The following is a 17,676-nucleotide window of genomic DNA, read 5'->3' as shown; positions in this document are numbered from 1 at the left end:
CATAATGTAACAAGAAAAAAAAACTTGATTTTATCAACTGAGAACTGATTAAATGAAATGTGATCTCAATGACAGGCAGAAAAAAACAACAGCAACATGCACCAAATTGTTTGCTATAAGACAAGGAGCGGATAAAAAAAAAGAAATGAACATGGTTTGTTTTGACTTTAAACCATCATAAACTTCAATAAAGACACCCAGAATGCAATTAGTGTAATTACTTGTTTACTTTCCACCCACAACAACGTGAACATTTCATTTATGTCGCAAAAAAACACTTGTTACATAAAAATAGCATTTCATGAAAATCTCTGAATACATCTGGATGTTTTCTGATTGATTGGCAAAAACAATACCATCAAGGGCTTGTAGAGACGTCTCTTTCTCTGTGTGGTCCACAAATCACACACACAGCTCACACACACACATGCTCAGTCAACACTTATGAAGACGCATAGTCGAGAGTTTGTGCATCAAACACAAGAGCAAGTAGACATGTACTGTCAGTAGTGCAACACTGTGCTTTCTCCATCCGTGTCCCCAAAAAAGTGAGTGAAAGAGCCAATACAAAAACATACGATACATTTCACAACACTCATAGTTGCCGGGTAACATTGGCGGACTTTATATGTCAGCATCAGCAGATCATTAAGTGCAGATGTTACACCTAAAAATCAAAATACTATCATTTAATCATTCCAAACCGGTATCCATTTCTCTCTTCTGGCACAAAACCAAACAGTTTCGACCATGTTTTTTTTTTTTGTCCATTCAATGGAAGTCAATGGGGTCCAAAACTTTCTTCTTCAAAAAAATCATCTTTTCCGTTCCACAGACGAAAAAAAGTTTGGAACAATGATAATAGCATTTACATTTATAAGTGGATTGTGCATTTAAGTGCAGTTGGCCTCTTTTAAAGAGGGAACACACTCAATTTTGGCTTGTTTTGGGGAAAAGTGCACCATCAGAAAACTTTGAGGAGAAGTTCGTAAGTGGAATTGATGATCCCCCAGGACAGAAGAGAGCGATGGTAGTTGAGCGTAGCTCCGCGGAAGAGCATCGCGACGCTCCCGCCTCGTTCCCGCCACACCGTCATCAGAACCTGGCGACAGGGAACGAACTCGCCTCCGACTTGGGCCTGCGCTCGGGATTTAACCACGTTTAGCGGGTAGAACATGATTCCCAACGCCGCGCCCAACAGCCCGCCACACACAAAGTCATTAGCCATGTGACCCGCGCGGGTTCGGGCGTCGGGAAGCCGTTGCTTAATCGGCCCACGCAACCCGAAAAACAGCACGTTACTCGGCCCGTTACGCAATAAAACCGGGACTAGCCCGCGGTAACACTCCCTCACGCCGTAATCCCGCAGGAGAGTCCTAAAGGTGTGTGCGGTGTTGTTAAAGCGCCCGTTGTGCCGGTGATCCTGAAGAAGCGTTTGCACACGTTCGAACGGCGTTAGCGCAGCCTCAGCTGTGCCGGCTAGCGCCGCGGCGGTGCTACGCGTCACAATCTCAGGCGCTCCGCTACTCCGTGCGTGGCGCAAAAGCAGCCGGGAAAAATCCTCATACAAGCCGAACATTATGGCTACGGTTGTGGTTTTCTGCAGGAGAGGCGGGAGAAGCCCTCGGTACAAACGACCCAATCCGTCGCGCTGTAGCTGTCGGACGGCTTCGGTCACGCGGACGCCGTGAAGCTGTTGCCGGAACAAAACCTTCTGGATAGGGAAGGTCACGATGATGTTGGTGAACGCGGCGAACGAGCCGCACAGATAGTGCTTTCCTCGAGGGCCCACGTTAGCTTCGATCACAGCGTGGCTAGCTTTACCTAAATTGCCCTGCGGTTGCCGGGCAGAATCCGGGTCCATGGTAGTAACGACCCCCATGGGAAACTAAGCATCTGATTGGTCAGCAGAAGAGATGCAGGTAAACGCCCATTTTAACCTGTGAAAGAGAGGAAATAAAGCAGTCGAGTCACCTTTATTTATATAGGCTAGCGCTTTTAACAATACACAGTAGTCAACATTTGAAGTGGATCAAAAAAAGTTACTCAAACTACTGGTCTGGCCTTAGAAATTCCAGATCCAGACGTGTTTTATTAGCCAGTGGTTGCAGGGAAAGTCTAATCTTATGAAAACATTTTGCGTCACTAACCGCTGAGATAAGACATGTTACCTAACCACAGATCAAGCATCCCAGACAGAACGAGGGCAGGAGGACATCTGCTTATCTGAACCACTTCAGCCTCAAATTACCTTCACATTGATCGTCATATGGCAAAATAAGTGGCATTTAATTAATCAAACACGAGTATATGAGTGCGTTATCATCTCAAAGCAAGAAACCAAAGGCAAATCCTTTGTTTTGAGATTTTGCATTTTCCAAAATGCACATTTAAGTGTTTATTTAATTGCACTTTACATGTATATTTCAATCACAACATGTATCGTTAAAGGCAGTGAGTTTTTTCTCCACGTCAACAACTTTATAATTTTACTCCTATATATAATCTGAAGGGTTTCAACATTTGAAGTGGATCAAAAAAAGTTCAAAGTTTTCTTATGAAAATTCATGTATAACTTTGATAAAAGGTTTTGATCCACTTCAAATGTTGACTACTGTATATCATTCACCTGGTTTATATATAAAACATATAACATTTACGCTCATTTCAATCCAAAACTATGTGACTTTATGTGGAGATGTTTTGAATAATGTTCATACTGATCTTTTCAAGCATGTATTAAACTTTGGCACAAGATCTGCAGGGCAAGCGTTTCTGCTAATAATGTTAAAGGAACACGCCGAGTTTTCGGGACTTCAGCTTATTCCCCGTCTCCCCCAGAGTTAGATAAGTCCACACACACCCTTCTCATCTCCGTGCGCGCCGGTGTGGTGAACAAATGAGTCCTACTGAAGAGATGAGTCCGAGCTTAGGACCCAAGCAATCCGATTGGTTCAAAGCACGTTTTATGGGAAATCGCTTTAGTGCCTGGTTACAAATCATACAAAATCACTTTATTATAGAAGACGTTTGTACTACGTTATAACGAGTCAATGTATTTAAACTTATACGTCTCATAAACTAGTATTTAACCGCTGTGGATTGTGAAATTAAACATTTCTCGTTGCTAGTGTGTTTTTTAGTTAGCTTAGATAGTAGCATAGCATACAGCTAACGTTATCCGCTTTACCTGAGCTTATACTGCCTTACCGTATTCACAGCAATTCGTAATGCAATTATAATTATGTCATTATTTTTTATCGTAATAATCAGCGCAATATGTTACAAGTACACTTTTTTAAATTAAAAGAACCATAAAATAATGTTTATTTGTGTATATTACTATTTTTCTTATTAACAGTTTAGACAGCTCACGTTAGCTACAAGTTATCGCAAGAACAGATTTAGATCAGGCATACTACTGGCATACTAATGGGGTCCTAAGCTCGGACTCATCTCTGCAATAGGACTCATTTGTTCACCACACCGTAACTCTGTCTGACGCACCCGCCGCTAGCCTAGCTTAGCACAAGACTGGAGGTAAATGGCTCCAGCTAGCACACTGGTCAAATCGATTAATCGCATTTAACAAAGTAGCCTGTGTGTTTATATAATATAGTGCATGTGTACACCACAAATACACTCACATATATTACATAAACACAAATTTAAAATGTTATTTTAATGTAAAACCTCACATATATGGTAAAAAAATAACATTATAAAAAGCTGACTTTATTTATTTAAATTATGCATTAAAACATTTTACAATGTTAAGATGATTTTTTTTGTAAAATTAACGAATATAGCTATCTTTCATTTATTCAACACATTTGAATTTATATGCATTGCATTTAGGCCCTATTTTAATTTTTTTTGTTAATTGTATGCGTGTGTATATATATATATTAGGGCTGTGAAACGATTAATCGCATCCAAAATAAAAGTTTGTGTTCACATAATATGTGTGTGTGTACTGTGCATAATGTGTAAATAATAATAAATAATAAATGTAAATAAATAATAATAAAAAAATATGTAAATATTTAAGAAAAATTTATTATTTTATATATAAAATATTTATATTTATTTATAATACAAATTATATATAATATATACAGTATATTTAAGCACATATTTCTTAAATATATACATGTATGTATGTGTATTTATATATACAAAATAATTATGCACAGTACACACACATATTATGTGAACACAAACTTTTATTTCGGATGCGATTAATCGCGATTAATCGTTTCACAGCAACACACACTTTTATGTGAAATGACACGAGTGTGTAAATATTAGGTAAATAACAGTCTCATTTTGACATTGACTCGCTCCTTAAAGTTGCTCAGAAGAAATCCAGTAGCGTGAATGTTCTACAACCCATGTGCAAAACCTCTCCAAAAATAAAACCACACATGTGGACGATCCTATGGGAACTTCTGAAGGTCATGGAGAGGATTGGGTCGTGCAATAATCTGCTGCCATGATGACAAGACAGAGACATTAGACTCAAACTCTCCGACCTCATTAATCAGAGCAAAACACTGTATGATCGACAGCTCACGGTGATGATTGACAGGTCAGTGTTCGCCGCCTCATGTACACACTTAACTCTGACATATGTGACTTTAAAGAATGACACACCACTTATAAAGGACTTTAAGCGTTGCTGTGATCAGCAAATGTCCTTGATATGATCATCTGACTTAATAAAAATCACCTAATTCCAGAGTATGAGAAAGCCAGAGCTCTCTGAATACATGTAAATGGTCTTAAATGTGCAGATGACAGATTCATTAGCATTACATTATAATATTAATCAATACATGTGCTTAATAAACACAGCTAACAGGCTACTGCTAACACCACAGCGTCAAAACAGTGGATAGACTAAAACAAACACGATTATATCAGATAAATATGTAAATTAAAACACCTGTGGCACCCATTTAAGAGTAAATATGTCAAACTTGCTTCATTTTTTCCTCTCTGTGAACTACGTTTTGTTGCTCTTTTTGACTACAGCACGTCCTCACAGTGTCAATAACTCTTAGATATCACTTAAATGCACATGAATTAACTCTGTATTTAGGTTTGAAAGCTTAAATGTGTTTCCTGTCACTTGTTAAAGCTGAAAAACACACCTACTTCGAAGCTAATGCTAATTCAGTGACAGCACAAGTTATGGTGTTTCCACCGCGATCTCCTCACTAAAAGTGTTTATATTTGTAAGTATTTTGTGTATTGAGTGTTTCGTAGCGCTGATTTTATGTAGTTAAGTACCTTCTGCTTGTGGTCCGGGGGAAAGTGACGGTTCTGTTGGGCTGGTTTCAGTCAGTGAAGCGGAACCGCCCGCGTCCTTAGTTTATAGTGTTTCCACTTCGGATGGAAAGAGCGAGAGACCGGAAGTAGCTACTAAAGAATCGCTTCTAGCGTTTCCACTCTGCGTGGAGATCGTAAGGTAAATAAATAACCACTGGAGGACGCTATTACAAAACTTTTTTTTTTTAAATCGTATTTATTAATTCCTTCATGTATTTATTTTCATATTCATTTATTTATAATATTTTTATTTACATTTTTAAAAATAGAATATATATAAAATCTAAATGTTTTCAAATTCACAAACCTGACTGCAAATAGACCGAGTATAACTATGCACACATAATTTTTCATTATACATAATTGAATCAAATTATGCATAAAATTAGCATAACATCTTTGTTTTCAATGCCAAATTGTTGTAATGAAACAATTTTTTTTTATTATTATTATTATTATTAATTTGCGCCAGAACAGCAGAGGGCAGTAGAGACGGAAATGACGCATTGCCTCGCCTTGTCCGCTTTACAGAGAAGGAACCTGCTATATAAAAAAGTCTGGAGGGGTAATTCGAAAGAATTATTTTAATCTTTTTAAAGAAAATAATTATATAAAAAGAGAAAACTTTTCTTAATTTCCATTCTATGAGGTCTAAATTCAAATAAATAGTAAAATATCATTCCTAATTTGTATATAAACGAAATACACACCCCCCGTTACTGAGATGGTTCAGTCCAAGCGTTCAAACATTCGCGGTAAAAAAAATACTTTGACCGACTTTGCACTGCAGTTGCACAACTGATTGTTGTTGTTTATGCAGATACTTATATGTGATTAAATTAATGTAAAGATGAGTAGGATGACGAAAACACTGAAAGCTGTTCAGCGAGAGCTACAGGCGAGTGTTAGTTTAGCTTGTTTGTTAACGTTAGCTAATGTTTTGAATCCTAATTATATTATATTTTTGACATGCAATTCCTGAAACATAATAATACCAATATTTATATTATGTAAAGGCAAATATTGTATTGTTGTTTATATTATTAATAGTGATATTACGTATTATGTAATATTATACATGTAGTATTGCCTTGTGGACAATATGTGTATTGTATTATACTTATACTGTACGTGCAGTAATAGCTCTTAAAGTTTGGACACAACTGACTGTGTTGTTTATGTGTGTGTGTGTGTGTGTGTTTCAGAGTGAGAAGCCGAGCACTGAGTCTCCGCGAGCCCTGGACATCTCGTCCATAGAGAAGGCCAGCTTCTTCCAGGGAGACCAGTACTCTCCTCACGGTGTGTGTTGTTATCCAGTAAGGATTGAAAAGTAATAGGGGTGTCACAATATATCGCAATACAAAAATGCAACAATATGTATTGTGTATAGTTCACCCAAAATAAAAATTACTGTGCGTGAAAAAATTCAAGTTTTAAGAGTTTTAGTGTCAGTACTACATTAAACTACTATGTTGAATATAATGTATAATAATGCATATTTGTGTGTCCTGATAATGTCTGATGTTACCAGTAAAAAGTGTCCGACATTATGTTAAATATATCTAGTCAGTGACAGAGATCAAGCATATTCCTGTGTTTTCAGCTTCAGAATCATGAATATTGTTATTCTGGCGTCTCTATTGTCCTGTGCTTTGGGTTTCAGCATCAAGTCCAAGACTATTCATTTACACACACAATGAAATATCAAATTCAGCATTTTTTGTTCACCTTTTATCATATGTCTTGGAGTATCGCAATAATAGCGTATCGTGAGTTCAGTATCGTGATGTGTGTCGAATGAGGGCATCGTTACACCACTAAAATTGATCGTTTGAACTTTATAATCAAATGTTGTTGGTGTGAACAGGCCTTTAGCCTCGTTACTCCTCTATATTATAGCAGGATCAAAGACACAGACATGAATGATGCGAAATCAAAGTCTGGGAATCAGTGCTGTCAATCAAATCTGGCACCTAATAATGCTCACAATAACAAGCATCGCTCTATTCTTCATCTATTAATCAGAGCTATAAGTCATTCGCGCTTCCATTACAGATTTGCGCAAAACTTTTGCGTTTTTTTCTAAATGTCGACAAAAAGCTATTGCGAAATGACGGCGTTTCCATTAACCGATGTTAATGTGCGATCAGTAAAATCATCCCAAAAACCATGAGGTTTATGTACTAGATATCCCAGCCACTGCACTGGCCATTATTATTATTAATGGAAGGAGATGTGTGTGTTCTCAAGCATTAATGGTGAGGAACGACCCTTATTATACTGTGAGCGGCTCATATGAGGTGTTTCTGGGTGTTTCTCCCTCATTTCTGCTTCGAGGTCTTGATTGTGGCATTTATTTGAGGTTTAGAATCCATTATTCCTGTAATTCTTTTGTCTTATGAATTTAATAAAGAACTCTGTCTCATATTCTGTCCAAACACACCGCGTCATCTACGTCAGCTGACTGTAAATGCGCAAAAACTGTTTCCATTGCAGTTTTGTGAAATATTTCTTTTTTGAATTGCCTGAAAAACCACCTCATGCGAGTGGAAACACTTTTTTGCGATAAATGTGAGTTTTTGCGAAATTGACGTGTTTCCATTGGGCGTATTTTCAATTCGCAATTTCAATTTGCGCAATTTGAAGGGTAATGGAAACACGGCTACTGACCAGTGTCACATACTGTTTATCCTATAGTGGAAGTATACGATTTCAGATGCAGCGCTAGAAACTAAACAGAACATGATAATGAAACTAAACATGACGTGACCGTGACAGAAAGTATGAGACATGAAGCAGAAATTATGACTTAAAAAGTCAAATTATAACATACTAAATAGAAATTATGACTTAAAAAGTAAAAATTCTGACAATCGAAATTATGATTTAAAAAGTCACAATTATTACATACAAAATCGAAATTATGATTTTAAAATCTAAAATTATGGCAATCAAAATTATTATTTGAAAAGTCAAAATGATGACACTAAATTGAAATTATGACTTAAAAAGTTAATTTGAAGGGTAATGGAAACGCGGCTAGTGTTAAACACACGTACTGTAGCTGAAAAAATAAAGCACTGTTTATTTCATTTGTATATTATGTTGTGTATTTTTATTTTCGCCACTTTGGCCTAAATGTCTGCCATTCTTTTATCATTTTTTTTAGCTTGTAAGGATTGTTTTTTAAATAGGGACATTAGTTTGGCTGTAATGCCCAGTCACTTGCAAAATAGTAAAACTTCATAATGCGTGATAAAATGGTGAGTAACTGGTTCTGTATGGATCCCAGAAGTGACTTTAGTGTGTGCTTGTTGTTGTCTTCTGCAGGGAACCCGCTTCACAGCACCGCTTTAGAGGAAGATCTGAGTCCTGGACCAGAACACAACCGAAGATCTGCCGTGCAAACCTATAAAACTAAGGCTATTGAAAAGGCCCGAGTTGTTTCCAAGAGCGCCTCATCCAAGGAGAACCAGGAGCCGTCTCGGACGCCAGACCCAGTCGTCAGGTAGAGTGCGATCCTGCCAGATCAACGGGTTTCTGCATCATAATCATCATATAACGTCAAGGCTTTCTGTGTCGTAGAAAAGCTAAAGGAAGTGCCTTACCAACCATATCAGAAGGCGGAGAGAATACAGACAAGAGAAGAACAGCGGGGTCCGAGGTGAGTGTTTAATCTTTAAAGCATGGCATTAAAGTTGTGCTTGTCTTAAACAGCTTCTGCATTTACATTTAAAGTCCCCCTGTAGTCATTCATTTTATCCCTTAAAACTTATTTAAACGTCCTTGAAATATCTTGAATGTAACTCGACACCCTTGCCTCATTTAGTATGCGCGGTTCTATGAATATGCAAATGAGCCCCGCCTCCACTCACTCACTCAGCTCAGAGATCCACTGGTTGACGATCACACGTTGATCTGATTGGTTACAAGGTAGTTTGTGACGTCAGAAACACCAGCGATTTCAAAGCGTGTTTTTGAGACTGTCTTTGGTTCACTGCAGTTTTAAGGAGGAAATACTCAGCAATGCTGTCGACTTATGAACTTACACATGCTTTAAGCATATTAAAAACACCACATAGACATATAAACAACATTAAAAGCTGGATTTACACCACAGGGGGACTTTAATCATTTAGCGGACACTGGACGCTTTTATCTTAAATCTTCTGGAACAAGAAGAAATGTATGTCAATTTTTTCTTAGTCTAAAAAAAACAACTTTTCTAGCAGCGTTTCTTCTCTTCTCTGATGATGTGGGCGGGGCAACCTGTCACTCACATGAGATCCACCAATAGCAAACCACAACCATCCAATCAATTCAAAATCAAGCCCCGCCCACATTTGTTCCAGAAGCGTTTCACTCGGATATACAGAACAATAGAGAAGAAAAGATGTTTCACGCTGACTGATGTTTTTTTTTTTTTTTTCAGAAAGCAGGAAAAGGTCAGAGGTCATCAAAGGAAACATCTCCGACCCCAGGAGTGTCTCAGAGACAGAGGTCACCGGCGTCCTCAGAGGAGCTCACGGATGAAGATGAAAGTTTTGTACGTTTAGCCATCAGTATCTACATATATGATGAAATTATGAAATTAACTCACCGGCCAATTACAAGAAAGAAGTTAAAATGAAAGTTAATAAGAAAGAAGTTAACAAGAAATTATTATATGAAAATCCAATTTTATAATATATATACAGTACTGTGCAAAAGTCTTAGGCAATCCCCCCCCCAAAAAATGGTTTTAAGTCAGTTATTTATATCTTTTGCTGTAGTGTGTCAGTAGGAAATATCAGTTTACATTTCCAAACATTCTTTTTGCCATTAATTGTAATAATCCAGTGAGATTTGTGTATCACAGACGGACTCGATGATGGTGAGATCAGATCAGACTGGCTGTTGTCAGACTCCTTGTGCATACACAAATCTCACTGGATTATTACAATCACACTACAGCAAAAGATAGAAATAACTGACTTAAAACCATTTTTTTGGGGTGGGGGTTACATGCCTAAGACTTTTGCACAGTACTGTGTATATATAATAAAATTTGATTTTCATACATTAATTTCTTATTCAAAAAAATTTGTCATCCAGCATCTCCTCCTTTCCTCTTTTATCCTTTTCATATTAATAATGCCTCATTCATTCATTCACCAAACATGTGTTTTAGATGGACAGATCAACACAGGACAACGAACATAAATGTAGGATGTTGGAAAATAACAATATCTTTTCTGTTCACCAAATGCTTATTAATCTTTGCTATAATTGCTTCAATGCAAATGAACAAGCGCGCGGTTATGTGTTGTGTAGTGACGTGTGTGTTCAAGTGAGCCAGATATGAGCAGATTCTGCGCAATATTTAATATATCATGATGACTCACGAGTATTTGTGCTAAATCTGCACAGAATTGACTTACACAAACTTCTCCAGCAAACTGAGTAAACATAAGTAACACTTCAGATTGGCTCGTGATTTGACAGCGTTTCCCGCCACAGATGATTTTTTAAACCCTGGATATGTGAAATATGGGTCTTAAATTATTTATTTTTGTCCTTCTCAGCACCCAAGCATGGAGAAATCTAAAGGGGCGAAGAGGAGATCGTCCAGTCGCCGGCAGAGCGGCCACACACAGAAGAGGAAGTCTTCATCTTCATCAGGTACTAAACCAGTCAGCTGGAAAATTATGTTAAATGCATGATGTTTTTGAACAATGTTTTCACACATAATTACTTACTTTTATTAGGGTTTTTATTAGGTATGTAAAAATTTTCAAATTTATTATTATTATCGTAGTATTTTCATACATTATTATATTAATATTTGCATTATATTATTATTAATTTCCTTTGGCGGTCACATGGTGTGTTCACACAGCCAGTGCCACAAAAGTCACAAATTACAATAAAAAAATAAAATAAAAAGAATGTACAAGTTATCTTCCGGTCAAAAGTGACTGAAGAGAACTAGACGGTTAATATTACTAATATTAATATGACGTGTAATATTTTATATTGTATAATATTGTATTGTATTCCTGAAACATAATATAAATATCACCAATATTATTCTTTATAATATCAATATTAGTAATAGTAAGTATTACATCATATTCTTGTAGTAATTTACATATTGACCGAAGTAACATTCATTTTATTTATTTATATATATATATATATATATATATATATATATATATATTATATTATATATATATATATATTTTTTTTTTTTACATATATATATATATATTTTTATATAATATCTATTATATATATATATATATATATATATATATAATGTGTGTATGTATTATTTTGTATGTGCAATAACATGCATAAACAAACATTGTTTATTAATTAAATGTATTTTAAATGTGAGGTGTTTTTAATATACATGCTTCAATAGTGTGCAAAAGAGCCTATTTGTTCGTGTCTTGGTTCTGGAAGTATTTTCCACAATCGTTTTCTGTATATGCACTTCAAAAAAATCTTTTAAAAATATAGGTTGCCATGAACCAACACCAAACGGCACAGAGATGAATCGCAACGATACCAAACTTTGTACTGCATTATCTAATAAAATGTGTTCCTTGAATGCAATGCAAATTGTTTTAGATTAAAGCCTCTGCCAAATATGCCATAAATGTAAAGCGTCCTTCTCCAGAGTCCGCCGGTCCCGCTAAAAGACCCAGAGATCTGAGAAGTCCGACCGATCTGGACGTGGTGCTCGATACTTTCCAGGAGTTTGTCGCTCAGTATAAGTAAGTACATGATGTCAGTTCAGCAAATCAACTCCAGTGTTCTTCTAATGAATAGAAGTCAAACTCTCAAACTCCTGGTTCTGGCTCTCTTTAGGCAGACCGTGAACTCTGACGCCGTCAGACGCTCCATCGATGCCGTCAGCCGCTCGTTCGAGGAGCAGATCTCGGAGATGGTGAGCTCGTTTTACGCGTCTTTCACAGGAAATAAGTTTCTGCTGTCATAATAATGATGAAAACGTGCCCCTCATTCATAGATCACAGCGACTAAGGAACTCAAGAGTGTGAAAAGAGAAAATAACAAGGTGATTCTCATCTGGAGAATATACGTAGCCATTATTTTTATTTTAATAATTAGTTTTGAAGGCGTTAACTGTGTTGTTCTGGGTTTCAGATCAATAGAGATGTTAATCGGAAGAGGACCAGGCTCGTGGAAGCCAGTTATGAACTCATTAAGTAAGCACTGACAAGAACAAAAACTAGATTTTATTTGCTCTTTTATACTGTGATGCCACAACTGTTCTGCAAAAACTGTGTGTTCACTTCATGGTAATAAAAGCATAACAGTTATATGTAGTAAGCAGGGTTATGGTTTAATTCTCTCTCATTTTTTTGTAAATTTGGAGTGCTGTCAGTACAGAGAACAACGACAAAAATCTGTGTTGCCTACACCGTGTTATCCTCTTTTTAAAATTTGCACCCTGTTGACTTCAATGGGGCAAGTTTTAAACCTGCTTTTAGCCTCTTAACATCCTTGATGTGTCATTACAAGTGCACAGGTCATGTGAGTGATTCCTTCAGAGTGAACACGAGTGAATCTGACTGCAGTAGATGTGAAAGATATGGATAAAAATGATGTTATTCAGCCAGCGCACATACCTGTATTTACATCCTGTTTTCGGCTGAAGTCCACAGTAATCGATTGCCGAGTTCACGCGCATAGGTTTAGTATCTATGATCACGCGCGTGAACTCGATTACAAAAATTGACAACTTTAACATGTTATATAAAAATATCTGTGGGGTATTTTGAGCTAAAACTTCACACACACACTCTGGGGACATCAGAGACTTATTTTACATCTTGTGAAAAGGGCATTACACCACCCCTTTAAGTTTGGGCTTTTTGGAAAGAATGAAAGATTGTTTTCACAATCATTGGAAGCCATATTCGATGAATGGCACAGCTCTAATATGAGGTCATTTAAATGTGTGTCTGGTCTCAGGGCAAAGACGAAGTTGAGTGACCTTCAGAAAGCTCATGATGAGATGGAGCTGAGACTCAGATCTCTGAGAGAAGGATCCTCTTTGCTCTCCAGCCTTCGGGAGCTCAACATGAAGTACCTGAAGCACCGCACGGATCATCCGGATGAAGTGGAAACGGTAAAGAAGTCTTATGCACACCTTGGCAATAGAATCGCCATTGGCTTGTACATTTCTTTTGGTTACTCGCCAGACTGATATTATATATATATATACACTATCGTTCAAAAGTTTGGGGTCAGTATGATTTTTTTTAATGTTTTTAAAAGAAGTCTCTTCTGCTCACCAAGACTGCATTTATTTGATAAAAAAAAACAATAAAAAAAAACAGTAATATTGTGAAATATTATGACAATTTAAAATGACTGTTTTCTATTTTAATATATTTATAACTGTAATTTATTCCTGTGATCAAAGCTGAATGTTCAGCATCATTACTCCAGTCTTCAGTGTCACATGATCCTTCAGAAATCACTCTAATATGAGGATTTGATGCTCAAGAAACATTCATTATTATTATTATCAATGTTGAAAACAGAAAATTAGTTGCTTCAGATGTTCAGTTTGGTGTTGAACGCTCATTCCTATTGAGTTCTGTCCATGAACTGTGCAAGCAAACCATCTTGTCATTTTGTGTATGATTTGTGGGGTTTGTTGTGCTTTTCTCATTTAATTTCTTTTGCCTGACAGTATGGTCCATCTTGTATGCCTGCCATGTTGATGGAAGCCAGATGCATCATGGGAACAGAACATCAGCTGAAGACCGTCAATGACAATCTACAGCAGGTTTTAGATGAAACAGAAAATCAGTAATCAACACACACTGTACAGCTCAGCAAATAAACACTTTAATGGAATGATAGTTTGTCAGACTATTTATTAGTTTTGGGAATTTATTGTAATAACTGAAGTGTTGTATGTATACTAAATTAGTTAATTAAAATGAAAGGTTGAGTCTATTTCACTTTAATTTAATCCTATTACGCATTGTTTTAAGTCTATTTTAAAGTGTTGAAAAAAAAAATGACAAATGAGAATCATGAATATTTTCATTTGTATTGAGAAAGAAAATAGTCACACTTGCATTGTTCGCGGTCAAAAATGAGCGCATTGGAAATTAATGGGAGACTAGTTTCATCTAGTGGAAGCGTTTGGTACTGCGACTAAACAGCTCATTTACTGAGATATCAACCTTAAATTTGAAACACAACTCTATTTCTCACAGTTTTAGAGTAAAATAATGTTTGGAAAATATGTATTTAATATAAAATTTTAAAATGGTATTTTTGTGCATTTGTCATAATAGTAAACTTCAACTTTTATAACTTTTTTTTTTTGTTTCACTTTTTAAAAGAGACCAAACTTCAGTCTTGAGCTCCAAAACCATTCAAGATTTACGACAGTGAAACAGGAAGACAGGGCGGGGCTTATCAAGCAGCTCCTCCCCCTTTTTAAAATAGCGTTTAATTTATATCTCAGCTCGGCCAATCAGAGCCGTTGAGCTCGGTAAAGCCGCAGTTACCTCCTAAACTCAGACCGTTTCTCCTCCTAAACTCCTAATGCAAATATTGAACATTTCCGTTCCACTGTGAATTTAAAATCTCAGAATTTAATTAGAAAAATGGCATAAATGTCATAATAATGTAACTTTTAAATTTTTACTGAATTTTTCAGAGGGAAAACTTCCTTTGTTTGGAAGCTGACTCATTTGCATGTGTGGCGGGATTGGGTGTTGATGCAGAAAAACAGATTCTTGTAATACTAATATGTTGCATAGGTATCAACAAATAATACACACAGTCATTTAGATCATCAAAATACAAATTCATTGATAGCAAACATGGTAAAGGTCAGGTTACATTAACTGGTGGTTCTATCATAAAGTATGCATAAAATAGTATACAATACAAAAGACATATAATGTGTTAGAGATATGCATGTTCCTTCATAGAACAGTTTAACTACAACTTAATGAAGAAAGGTCTGTTTTTCAGGCTTTATGTGTCTTTCCTTCCAATGCTTTTTCATGTGGCCACTTTATTTATAGCAATAAACAGGACAATATAACAAATAATTGTGTCTGATTGGTCCAGCCGTTACACTGCTATTCTTTAATATTCAGAAAGATTTTTTAGAACTATATCTTTATCATCCTTTGGTGTGAACAAGCCTTTATTCTTGATGCATTTGTATTTATGGTAAAGTTTGTGATGGTGATTAGTCATTAGGACCCTTTGTCCCAGAATGCCCCACCCGAGCTCGTCTGATAAAGTGTGTGTTTTGAGTGAATGAACGTGCAAAACTGTGGAGAGATATGACTAATATGCATGTCAACATGCTTGTAACAAGTAGACAAAAGGTTCTTTTGTTAAGGCGGTTAAGTTTATGTGACGAGTAGGGTTGAACATTGATGCACAGAGGACAAAAACAGGACATTAGTGCAGCTTTTAATTTTTTTGTTAAAAAATTAAAGAAAATAAATATTTCCCATTTTTGTTTAATAAAATGTAACTTCATGAAAAAAAAAAAAAAGATTATAAGATTATTATTTAATAATAAGAATTCAAAAGGGTGTTTTCGGTGGGATGCCATAAAGCGTTTTGGTTCCCCTGAACCTTTCAGTCAAACGTTCTTACAAGAACCACTTTTGTTCTTGGAGTGAAGAACCTAGAACCTTTTGTGGAATGGAAAGTTTCCATGGATGTTAAAGGTTCTTCGTGGAACTATTAAAGGAACTTAACCTTTATTTTTAAGAGGTACACGCACTAAAACAATTAAAACTAAACATAAAAATGAATTTAGATATACACATATCATATATATATATAAAGATATAGAGATATATAGACGTAGATCACCCAAGGTATATTTTTAATTCATTTTTAATGTATGAATATGAAGGAGGATTGGGCAACATCAAAGAAGAAATTATGCCCTTCTTTCGCTCACACCATTGACCTCTGACTTATGATACATTTTTCTTGGGCTGAACTGATGCACGTGCTTGTTTGTAGTTCAGCAAGTTCTAGTAGTTCAAGTTCCCTGAAAATGCAGAAAAACTGCCATGTCACTGCCGTGGGCTTTTAGACTAAACCTCTTTCATCAGCTCTAATCTGATCTTGTTGTCTACACTTGTTGCCTGTCCAGATTCAAGGAAAAAAAATGCTTTGTAAAATCTTGTATGATTGAATAGTTTAATGGTGCATTTTTATTTAGTATGCCATGAAATGGGACCAAATCCAGAACTAACATAGATCTCTTTCAGCTGTATTTATCAGTATAGAAAGGAGAAGTTCAGGCATTTTGTTCTGTGCAGAAAAATGTTTCCTAAACAACATTTAAAAAAAAACACTTTATTACCCACAATAATTGTGCAACCTTTTTTTTTTTTTTTTTGCTGTTTGAAGGCAATGTCACTTCTTCCTCAACAAATTGCAAGATAGATGCATTTACAAATGTCTTTTTTTTTTTTTTTTTACAAGTACAGTACAAAAACATTCAGATTGTTGAAAGCCTTTGAATGTGTGACGTGATAATAACAGACTCGCAGGTACGAGTGGAAACGACGTACTGTTAAATGTATTAAAAATGCATTATTATAGTATATTTGTATTTTACTAAAAACATACTCAAGTAGATTTTTAATGCATTTAATAGTACGTCTTTTTCACATGGGTGTACTTGAAAGCAGCATTAAACCTTTAGAAAGTAAAATGCATTAAAACGCATGGCAAACAACCAGTTACCGATTTAACAAGGAATCTGCCAATGTGTTTTAACTTTGGTTACAATTATTTCTGAAAAGACCATTCATTATAATGTACATTTTGAATACCTTTTATAATGCATTACACATAACAGCTTTAAGTCAAGTGTTTCCTAATTGGATTCTGAACAATGAACCCAAACAACAACAACAGCAAAAACAGTACAGTATATTTCCCAGCAAAGTGTGCAGTGTTGTGTGTGTCTTCAAATCATGCCACATAACCTCTCGCTGACGTCCCACAGTTTCTTGGCGACTCCGTCGTCTCTGGCCTCGGGCTTGACCTGCACCAGCTGACAGTCGGAGAAGTATCGGCCGCTCAGGTGCTCGATGTCCTCCTGCAGAGCGCAGAACAGCGTCGTCTGAGCTCCCGACACCGGGTCTGTCGCTCCAAACCACCTCACGATGGCTTTGAGGATACGCGTCTTCCATTCGTTGATGTCACGGCCGAGCTCTGAATTGACCGACCCTGAACCGGATCAAATGAGGAAAACACACTGTTAGAAGGAGGGAAACTGGTGCTGATCTATTCAGGCAAGACACGCCAGGTGAA

General features: G+C 36.3%; 3 protein-coding genes across 3 annotated transcripts in view; 1 reads left to right on the top strand and 2 right to left on the bottom strand.

Annotated features, from left to right (window-relative positions):
- Positions 1–376: 376 nt before the first annotated feature.
- Positions 377–5,413, bottom strand: slc25a51b (solute carrier family 25 member 51b). The gene is made up of 2 exons (XM_079892150.1): positions 5,296–5,413; positions 377–1,940 (listed from the first exon to the last, which is right to left on the bottom strand). Exon 2 carries the CDS (start codon positions 1,880–1,882, stop codon positions 965–967), a length of 918 nt encoding a protein of 305 aa, XP_079748276.1. The 5' UTR covers positions 1,883–1,940; positions 5,296–5,413; the 3' UTR covers positions 377–964.
- Positions 5,414–6,054: 641 nt separating this feature from the next.
- On the top strand, positions 6,055–14,208 carry cenpu (centromere protein U). The gene is made up of 12 exons (XM_079892141.1): positions 6,055–6,232; positions 6,540–6,633; positions 8,665–8,842; positions 8,920–8,998; positions 9,767–9,880; positions 10,899–10,995; positions 12,002–12,098; positions 12,193–12,271; positions 12,353–12,400; positions 12,490–12,551; positions 13,321–13,477; positions 14,048–14,208. The coding sequence occupies exons 1-12, from the start codon at positions 6,185–6,187 to the stop codon at positions 14,168–14,170; spliced, it is 1,176 nt and encodes a 391-aa protein (XP_079748267.1). The 5' UTR covers positions 6,055–6,184; the 3' UTR covers positions 14,171–14,208.
- Positions 14,209–15,105: 897 nt separating this feature from the next.
- Positions 15,106–17,676, bottom strand: part of dhrs13l1 (dehydrogenase/reductase (SDR family) member 13 like 1) — a 33,885-nt gene continuing 31,314 nt past the window's right edge. The window contains exon 6 of the mRNA XM_079892146.1: positions 15,106–17,592. Within this exon, the coding sequence (XP_079748272.1) occupies positions 17,330–17,592 (263 nt within the window). The 3' untranslated portion in view covers positions 15,106–17,329. The remainder of the gene's footprint in view (positions 17,593–17,676) is intronic.

The sequence above is a fragment of the Squalius cephalus genome (assembly GCF_949319135.1).
Source record: "Squalius cephalus genome assembly, chromosome: 14".
Lineage (NCBI taxonomy): Eukaryota > Metazoa > Chordata > Actinopteri > Cypriniformes > Leuciscidae > Squalius > Squalius cephalus.
The sequence above is the reverse complement of the archived record's forward strand: the minus strand, read 5'-3'. Positions and strand labels throughout refer to the sequence as shown.

Excerpts from the sequence above, each read along its gene's own strand:
- slc25a51b (XM_079892150.1), bottom strand. The coding sequence starts at position 1,882 with ATGGGGGTCGTTACTACCATGGACCCGGATTCTGCCCGGCAACCGCAG.
- cenpu (XM_079892141.1), top strand. The coding sequence starts at position 6,185 with ATGAGTAGGATGACGAAAACACTGAAAGCTGTTCAGCGAGAGCTACAG. Across the intron at positions 6,634-8,664 it reads AGACCAGTACTCTCCTCACG|GGAACCCGCTTCACAGCACC; the intron begins GTGTGTGTTGTT and ends TGTCTTCTGCAG. Across the intron at positions 13,478-14,047 it reads ATCCGGATGAAGTGGAAACG|TATGGTCCATCTTGTATGCC; the intron begins GTAAAGAAGTCT and ends TTTGCCTGACAG.